General features: G+C 61.6%; 1 protein-coding gene across 1 annotated transcript in view; it reads left to right on the top strand.

The window, feature by feature from the left end:
• The window catches only part of SLC7A5 (solute carrier family 7 member 5), a 31,934-nt gene continuing 22,778 nt past the window's right edge, over positions 1-9,156 (top strand). Inside the window, exon 1 of the mRNA XM_042919859.1 lies at positions 1-544. Coding sequence (XP_042775793.1) covers positions 1-544 — 544 coding nt within the window. The remainder of the gene's footprint in view (positions 545-9,156) is intronic.

Here is a 9,156-nt window from a genome sequence, read left to right as displayed (position 1 = left end):
ATGGCAGGCACCGGCCCGAAGCGGCGCGCGTCCGCGGCCCCCGCGGCGGCCGAGGAGGAGGAGCGGCAGGCGCGGGAGCGGATGCTGGCGGCGCGGCGCGGGGACGGGGCGGAGGGCGCCGAGGGCGCGGAGGGCGTGACCCTGCAGCGCAGCATCACGCTGTTCAACGGCGTGGCCATCATCGTGGGCACGATCATCGGCTCGGGCATCTTCGTGACGCCCACCGGCGTGCTCAAGGAGGCGGGCTCGCCCGGGCTGGCGCTGGTGGTGTGGGCCGTGTGCGGGGTCTTCTCCATCGTGGGGGCGCTCTGCTATGCGGAGCTGGGGACCACCATCACCAAGTCGGGGGGCGACTACGCGTACATGCTGGAGGTCTACGGCTCGCTGCCCGCCTTCCTGAAGCTCTGGATCGAGCTGCTCATCATCCGGCCCTCCTCGCAGTACATCGTGGCCCTCGTCTTCGCCACCTACCTGCTCAAGCCGCTCTTCCCCACCTGCCCGGTGCCCGAGGACGCCGCCAAGCTCGTGGCCTGCCTCTGCGTGCGTAAGTACCGACCTCGGGGTGGCGGCGGCGGGGGCGGGGGTGCCCCGCGCCGCGCGGCCGAGGCCGCCGCTCCCAGAGCCCACGTGGGTCTCATTCATTCGTGTGCCTTGGGAAATCAACGGTGAGTCAGCAGGGTCCCCGCCCTCAGGGTCCCCGGGACGTTCCCCTTCCTCAGCCGCTTCATTCAGAGGCTGGAGCACACGTCCCTGCCTCTGGATAGCGTCCGCTCCGGGTAGTGTCTGAAAACGTATTTACCGTTTGAGGTTCTCAGTGCTGACCGCTTATCACAAAAATTGTAGTTAAAGAAAAAAAAAAAAATTCATTCATTTCTGCTCTCCAAAGCGGCTTATCAGGAGTCAGCAGAGGCTGGCTCATACAAAACCGGTGGGGACAGAATTCTGAGTTGCTGGTTTGGGCAGCAGTGTCAAAGTAAGTAGTAAATGTGGGGGAGTTGGCAGCAAATTAGATTTGTGTGTGTTGGGGGTGGCGGGTGGGTTTCGGGGGTCCCAAGCTGTGCAGAGAAACAGCCCCTGGTCATATTCCTAATGTTGGGCATGGTCTTGGTATGTTGGTGGGCACAGTCCTGGTTCGTTCTTCACCCATGAGTGCTTTCCAAAAGTCTTCTCGTGGGATTTCAAAAGAAATCATTTGTACCAAATGCCATGTGACTTTCCTGTCCTTTTCGGCTGGGGGTGCTTTTTACACCCGCCCCTTGGCCCCCCTCTTAGGGGCCCTGCAAGGGGGAAGCAGCCAGCCTTCCAGAACTGCCTGCCGCCTGATTTGAGGATCTGCCCGAACGTTGATAGTGGGTACAGGTCCAGGGTGAGCAGGGCTCTGGGTGTTCAGGGCCGGGGTCCCAGCCAGGAGACTCAGGGACCGGGCCGTTACTGGGAGTGGCTTCTGATCGGCAGTGCCTGCTGGTGCCACGGGGATTCTGGCGTGTGTGGACCGGGTTTCCCACTGGAGCCACGCTGGAGTGTAGGGGGAGGCACGTTTCCTACAGTGGGGAGTCCAGGAAGCAGAGCCCCACGTGCAGCTCTGCTCGGCTGCCTGACATCACACGCTTTGCCGAGACCCTGAACAGAGCAGCCACGCCGGCTGAAGGAGCGTTATTTGCCTTTTTTGGGGCGGTCTCGCTCAGTGATGTGAATCTCAGCTTAAGAAAAACGTTGGTCTAAATCTAGGGAGAGTTACAGCAATAGTCGATCTGCTTGAACACAGGAAAACCCGTGGCTTCTGGTAGGTTTGAGATGAGGCTTTTTATGGGATGACACATTGGGCCGTGTAGGGAAAAGCCCGTCTAAAGGCAGGATGACTTTATGATGCAATATTATTACAAGGCGATTTAACGTCTGGGCCTAGAACATAGTGAAGTAAATAGTATCTTTAAAGTGCCTGTTCTCTAGTCTTTAAAAATAAATCCCTTACTTTTTTAAGCTCTTGGGTTTGAGTAGACGGATTGCAGGGGGACTGTGGTGGGTACAGCCTTGCCAGCCGCCCGGCGCCCCCCACCCCCCCCCCCACCCCGTGGCGCTGTGGCAATGCCAGTGTGAGTTGTGAGCGGGGGCTACAGTTTCCACGTGGCGATCAGCCCTTGTGGCTCTTTATCTCTGAAGCACCTTGTGGGTGGATGTGGGTGGCTTTCTCCCACGGAGAGAGGATTTTCCATTACAGAATGGGACGTGCCGCAGGCAGAGCACTAGTCTAGAGCCTTACTCCGTCTGGAAAGGGCCAAGGGCTCGTCCAAGGCTCACAGAACTCAGAGCTCGCTGGCACAGGCCGCCCTGAACTGAGCAGGGAGAAAGGTTACGGGTGTCCAGCGGGGCAGGCCTGTCCTTATAGGGGCACGCGGAAAGTGTCTGAGTGTTCTTCAAGTATCCCACAAAGGCCCGGGTTCTAGAATTTCTACTCAAGAAGAAGGGCGCTCTGCACTGCTTTCCGCCCCTCGCACATCCCTGTGGGACCCCGTGGAAGGGCCTGGTGGCCCGTTCCTGCTAACAGCGTGTCCTGGGTGCCAGAACAAAGTTCTCCGTTTTGCTGGCCGGTCTTTTGGTGCCCTGGGCATATCCTACCGTAAGTTGCTTTCTGCTGCTTAAACAGTGGTGTTCTGAAACAGGTTGGCCTTGGTGCGTAGACTGGTCCTGCTGTCTCTAGATATCCGTGGGAATAAAAGCCCTTTTCTTGTAAGTCTGTCCGAGATGACCGATAATGGGGCCCCTCGATAGTGTGGCTCTGGGGTTTCTGGCGGTAAAGGTGAGAGAAACTCGCTGCGTTCACCTTTCATCTGGCCTGAGTCTCGGTTTACATTCTCGCTCCACAGACAGTTGGTGAGGTCTGCTTGAAACCTCGATACTGCTGGGTTCGCCTTCTGGGCGGAAGTCACTCAGACCGGAGCTGAGATTCTCGCCAGCCTCACTTGGCTGTTGGCAGTTTTTCTGACCTCCCTGTGTGGGCTTTCTCTGCAAAATGGGTCCAGTGTTGAGGGCACCTGGGTGGCTCAGTCGGTCAAGGCTCAGGTCATGATCTCACCGTTTGTGGGTTTGAGCCCCGCATCGGGCACCATGCTGATGGTGCGGAGCCTGCTTAGGATTCTCTCTCTCTGCCCCTTCTCTGCTCTCTCTCTCTCTCAAAATAAATAAATAAACAAACAAATTGTTTTTAAACTGAGGCCGCAGCGAGAGCTGGCCCAAGGTCCAGACGCCTGCTTGGGTCCTTTATGTCAAGGGAGAGGCACCCCTCTCGTAGTCACCCCTACCCTGCACACAAAGGTGTCAGGCAAGTGGCTGCAGGCTGCTGGGGGCCCACCCTCCTCTCCCAGTGGGTGTGTGGGGGGGTACTGGGCCCACTGGGAGAGCCACAGCTCAGACTCACTTGTAGAACTCGGAGTGGTCCCCTTCAGGGTGGTGGCCTTTGTGGGGTCTGGAAAGCGCTCTGGTCTGCCTTCTCGTGCGAGACACGTGGGGTGGCTGTGCCCTGCACGTGAGCAGAGCTGGGTTCCGTCTCAAGAGATCCACTCGGACGTCCCGGTCTGACTCCGCATCTGTGAAATGGGAATGGGTCACGGCCCTGCCTGGTATTTAATGAGCTCGGCACGCAGAGTCCCCAGTTCACAGGGTGGCTGCAACTTATCCTCAACGCTGCTCTCTGTCTGGTGTTCACCTTTCACCTCTCGAGCTACCTTAGGACTTGGTCTGTTCCAGTTCGGCAGAAAGAAGGAGGGAGGGAGAACGGAGACGAGGCAGGAAAAAGCCAGAGGTGAACACCAGCGTCCCCTCTGGGGCTGGGGTCTGAGTGGCGAAATGCCTGTCACACAAATCGTCCCTCCCTGCCTCAGGGGCAGGAGACCGGCTGTCCTGTAGGTGAAGGGCACAGATAAGGGGTGGGTTTGGCTGGCTGTGGGTTTGGCCTGCTGACTTGAGGGTGAGTCCATTGGGATGATGGCCAGTGGGGGAGGGGAGGCCATGGCCGTAGCACACCCCCCCCCCCCCCCAGTCTTCTGCATCAGCTCCGGGCAGTGACCTGCTCCTGGAGGCATGAGACCCCTACTGCACAATGTGTAGACCACTGTATCGCCTGCCTCAGGGCGTCTGAACGCCTGCTGGCCGCCCCAGGGCCAAATCCCTCTCTGCACGAGGCAAAGGCTTCTGGGTGTTTCCAAGGAGCTGGTGTCCCCAGAGTCGCAAGCTGTGAACTAAGTGCAGATGACAGCCCAGTCATGAGCCCTGAAATCTGCCTTTCCCAGCCAGACACGAACGTGCTCCGGCCGCGGAGCCAGTCACGCCGAATCACGGGACTGGAGCTGAGGCCTGTGGGGTACTTCACAAAAGCGCGTGACCTCAAGAGAAGTGGGAGGCGCTGGGTGGGCATTTCTGACCCTGTTTTCCCCGGGTCACGGACCCCCTTTGATAATCCAGTGGAATGTGCAGACTCTGGGCAGAAATGCGTGGCGGGCGTATTAACTCCGAAGCGCGCCCAGTCACGGGGCTCTCACGCCCCTGCCCGCAGACGGTGGCGGGGGTGGATCTGACGTCTCCAAGCCGGCGGTGCTTGAACTCACACCTCTCCTCACAGGCTCCTGCCCCAGCCTTTGAAACCAGTGTTCTCCTCCCCTCTCTGCAGCCAGGGAAACTGAGGCAGCGGTGGGCCGAGAGCCCGGGGCTGTGGCACTGTCCGTGCTGAACTGCCTTTTCTCATCACGTGTGTGGGGACACCAGGCCACATCTTTGGCGAGAGCGGCAGATGCCAGGATCGCCACCTGTGGGCGCCCGGCCAGCCGGGGTGAGGAGACGTGGGCCCCGACTCGCTGGGAAGTGCTTTTCCCCCTGACCGAGCCCCAGAGCCTGGATGCAGAGCCGCCTAGGGAGCCTGTCCTCTTCTCTCCAGGTCTTCACCTCGCAAAGTAGCTTCTGGAGCAGGGTGGGTGGACCGCTGCCCCCCAGCGTGCGCCCCTTCCCGTGCCCACGCTGACCTCCAGTCCCCATGCCCCTTCTGTGACCCATAGCAGGTGCTGGGAACCAGGGGTATACCTGATTCTCCGCCCTCAGGGGGCATGACCTTCGCGCCCTCATCTGGATTGCTGGCCCAGGGTGCCACCCAGAGCGCGCTTGTCCCCACCCCCAGGCTTCATCCCGCCGACGGGACTAGCCCTGCCCCGCCCCAGACCACTGCCCAGTCCAGCAGCTTCTTGGCTCCCGGCAGAATCCCGGACTCTTGCTTGGAGGCTGGCTGTCCCGGGTGGCTCTCCAGCACCCACGTCACACACACCTGTCCCTGTGGACCTGGGTCACACCCACCCCTCCCGCTAGGTGAGGAATGGGCACCAACTTCCCGTTCCTGCTCCTGGCGCGTGTTTGCAACCTGATCTGTGCTCCCGAGTCAGCCTGACCTTGCTTGCTGGCAGACATCTGGCGCTGCTGGGACCCAGCCGATTGTCCGTGATTGTCCGTGAGTCCCTCAAAACGTAGCCAGTATAGAACCGAGGCCACTGCCCAGAAGCATGAGCCTGAAGCCCCCTGCGACCTTCTGGCCGGCCTCGCGTTTGTCCAGGTCTGCGTGAGCTGCCCGAACCCGGCACAGACACATTCACGTCCGGCCTGAGTTATCTGGAAGGCCCAGGGCTGCTGCAGAGGCAAGTTCTGTGAGTCCCTGGGGCCGTATGACCCGGGGCTGGGCGCTTAGCCTCTCCGGGCCGCTGTTCCAGAGCTCAGAGCGGGGGCGCACAGGCCGATCCTGCGGAGGGTGTGAGTCAACAATCTCATCACAGCGGGGGCAGGTGACAGGGACTGTCCAGAAATGAAAGACGGCAGGGCAGATGTGCCTGGGGAGGGCAGCAGTGGACGGGCTGGGGGAGGGACCAGGAGCTATGGCCCTGCCCTGTGAGGTGTGGGTCCTGTAGTTGGAGCGGGGTGGGGGTGGCTGGAGCCACCTGTAATCTGGGCACCCGTGCAGCAGCACTCACGCGTTAGCAGGCCCTGGGCGCGGTGTGTGTGTGTGTGGTTGGGGGGGGTGGGGGTCTTCCTACAATCATCTTAGACATCCCCCCCCCCCCCCCCCCGGAGCTAAGGGAAGGGTCCGGGGTGGGCGTGGGGGGAGGGCGGCCGGGTGGGGCGCTGCTAGAGGAGTGTCCCCCCCCCCCCCCCCCAGAGGCCGGGCTGCTGGCTCGCCCTGAGCGGCACCAGGGTCGGGGGTCTTGGGAGGCCGGGAGGCCGGACCACGGCTTGGTTAGTGGGCATTTTGTTCGGGCGGATCCATGGGGTAGAGCGGCTGCGCTCGTCACTGCCGGGGCGCAGAGGCAGTTTGAGGGCCCGCGCCGGGCTTGTCACGGGTGAGGGTCTCCAGGGGCGGGGGCTTCTTGGCAGTGAGCCGCTTCCGGAACACGGAGGGGGAGGGCTTGTCAACCTTGGCTCTTCTCCAAGGTGGCGGGGCTCGCGGAGCCTCAGCGGCGTCCGGTCTACGTGAAGACCGCAGTTCGCGGTGTCAGGGCTGGAGGCCAGGGAGCAGAGTCGGGGTTGGGCCCTGTCCTGGGGCCACCTTACCCGGTGGGAGGGAGACACTATAGCTCCAGGAAGGCCCTGTCGCCTAATGGGGGGCCCGCAGGGGGGATGCCCACCCGGGATGCTCTTGGCTGGCACTCTTCTGAGCATAGTCCCTCCGGGCCCGCGCGAGAAACCCACCGTCCAGAGAGCGGCAGACGCCTGTCCAAGGCCCCACGCTGAGGGGACGGCCTGCTTCAGACTCTGGTCTAAACCAGCACAGGGCACTGTCCTGCACCCACCCGGCCCCTCCCTTTAGACGGTGCCCAGGACACTTGAATCACGGGTGTGCGCGTGGTGGGTGGGTCTCTGTGGGATTTGCCCCCATCGGTGGGTGTCAGCCTGACTGTACGTCCGAGTCAGCAGGTTGGGGGGTGGGTGGTGCTTCTCACGAGGAGCTGGGATCGAAGCCCCCGCTCCAGGGGCCAGAGCTCGGGAGTTGGACTCGGGAGAGCTGAGCGTCTCTCCCCACTCCCTTGGTGACGGCTGTGTGACTTTTGGCAAGTCAGACAACCTCTCTGAGCTCCGTTTACCCAACTCTCAGGGGAGGGCATCGGGTTGGATGCTCGGCCGTGCTCTCACCCTCGGGGGCCGCACCTCCGGCAGGTTTTTCTCTCCTTTTCCTTCTTTAGTAAAAGTGCTGAAGGAGCGGGGGGGGGGGGGGTGGGCAGTGGTTCTGGGCCACCGCGGAGATCGCCAGGCACTGGGTCTTGGGAGCAACGGCCTGGTCTGTCCCGCACAGACCTGCACACCCTGTGGTGACCTAGGTGGAGTACCGCTGAGCCCGCGTGTGAATTCGCCCCCGGCTGCCGTGAGGAAGGCGGCCCAGACGCGCCAAGTAGCCTGCCCCAGATCACACAGCAGCTCAGAAGGCGGGGATGCGCTCAGAGCTGAGGCACAGCCCCCCCCATTCTCCAGGACTCGTGCCTCAGAGAAGCCCGCCACAGTGAGAAGTCGCTGTCTGCCAGGGGCGCTGGCAGATTTCGGAGCAGACCGAATTTGCCTCTTGCTGGCGTGTTTGGAAACGAATGCGTCAGCCCCGTTCCTGAGGCTGGCCGACACCCCCACCCCACCCCACGCCCACCCCCGGCCTGCCGGGCCGTGGGGTCAGCTGTCACCCAGCCCTGGTTAAAAATGGAAAAAAAAAAATACGGAAACATGTATTCCAGGGCTGGTCGTTTGAACTTGAAAAGCCAAGTGTTCTGGGGAATTTGAAAATGTGATATTAGCCTATCAGTTATTTCTTTTCACAGAAAAGCAGTGAATCAGCAAGACCTGGGGGGGGGGGCGGTGCTTGAGAGCCGGTGTCCCCGCTGGCCTCTCCCGCAGGCAGTGGCCTCTTTGCCAAGGGAGCCGAGGGAGCCCTGGGTCCCATCTCAACAACTCCTTGGAGCCAGGCTGTCACCTGAACTGGTTCAGTGTTCTAGCACATTCCAGAGTGAGGTCGGCCCTCTCAGACGGTTCCGGGGTGTTGTTGGGTCCCACGTACTCATTTTCTTGGAGCCCAAAGAAGGTGAAGCCGCCCTCGGGTTCTCCGAGTGGGATCTCTGGACCAGGACAGTTAGGAATGCAGATTCTTGGCTGGAATCTCGCGCTCTGGAGTAGGGCCCCGACTGGCTCTCTTACAAGGCCCTCAGGGGCCTCTGGGCTCCCTGGAGCCTGAGACCCTATCTGCGTTGGCAGGGATGAGAAAGTTAAGGCAGGAAAGGAGGAAGGGGGGGGCAGGTGATCACGGCTGCCAGGCCCTGTTGGAAGGGGGGCTCGCAGTGAGCCCGAGGACATCTGGACCTGAGCGAGCCCCACGCTCCTGAGCACCTGCTGAGCTCTGGGCCCCTGAGCGTGCTGGGTGGGTTCGCATAGATACGGCAGAGGCAGAACGAGACCCGCCGAGCGGCTGGGCGCCCCTTCGGAAGTCAGGCCCCTGGATAACTGCTCCACCCGCTGCCTGGCCACGCCAGCCTGAGCTCGCAGAGCCTAAGCGAGTGTGCGGTCACCGGCTGCTGCCCCGGGAGCTGACACCTGCAGCCGAGGCTTGGGGTTCGAACACCGTGATGTTGACTGGGGCGGGGGGGTAGGCTCCAGGGGACAGCCTGGCCGCTTTCTGGGGCCCAGGTCTTAGGCCGGCTCTGCTCCTTGGCCCGGGGCTGCCCCAGGCACACCCGGGGGACCAGGCTGGCCGAGCTTCCTGGAACTGACACAGCCTGACGGCCACTTCCTCTCCTGCCTCCCGCCTGCCAGCAAAGCTCTGGTCAAACAGTGCTCATTTGCCTGCGTCTCCGTGCCATCTGGCCATTTCCTGCCAGTGAGTCCCCCATCTGTGTGAGGTAGCCTTGCTCACTAGTGGCTCTTCAGCAGGACTCAGGCAGTGAGGTTCTAGGCTTGGGGGCTCTGACCTTGGGTCCTTCCATCCTGGGGGGGTGGACAGTCCCTGCAGATCCTTGGTCCAGGAACGAGGTGGGTCCATCACTGCGGCCGCCTGGGGGGACATTGGACTTGATTTCCTGATCAGCAGGTACTGGCCAGTAGCCAGATGCTGTGCTTTCTGGATGGTTCTGTTGGGCTTGCTTATGACCTTCCCCT

This window comes from Panthera leo, chromosome E2 (genome assembly GCF_018350215.1).
Source record: "Panthera leo isolate Ple1 chromosome E2, P.leo_Ple1_pat1.1, whole genome shotgun sequence".
Taxonomy (NCBI): Eukaryota; Metazoa; Chordata; class Mammalia; order Carnivora; family Felidae; genus Panthera; species Panthera leo.
This window is presented reverse-complemented; position numbering and strand designations above follow the sequence as displayed.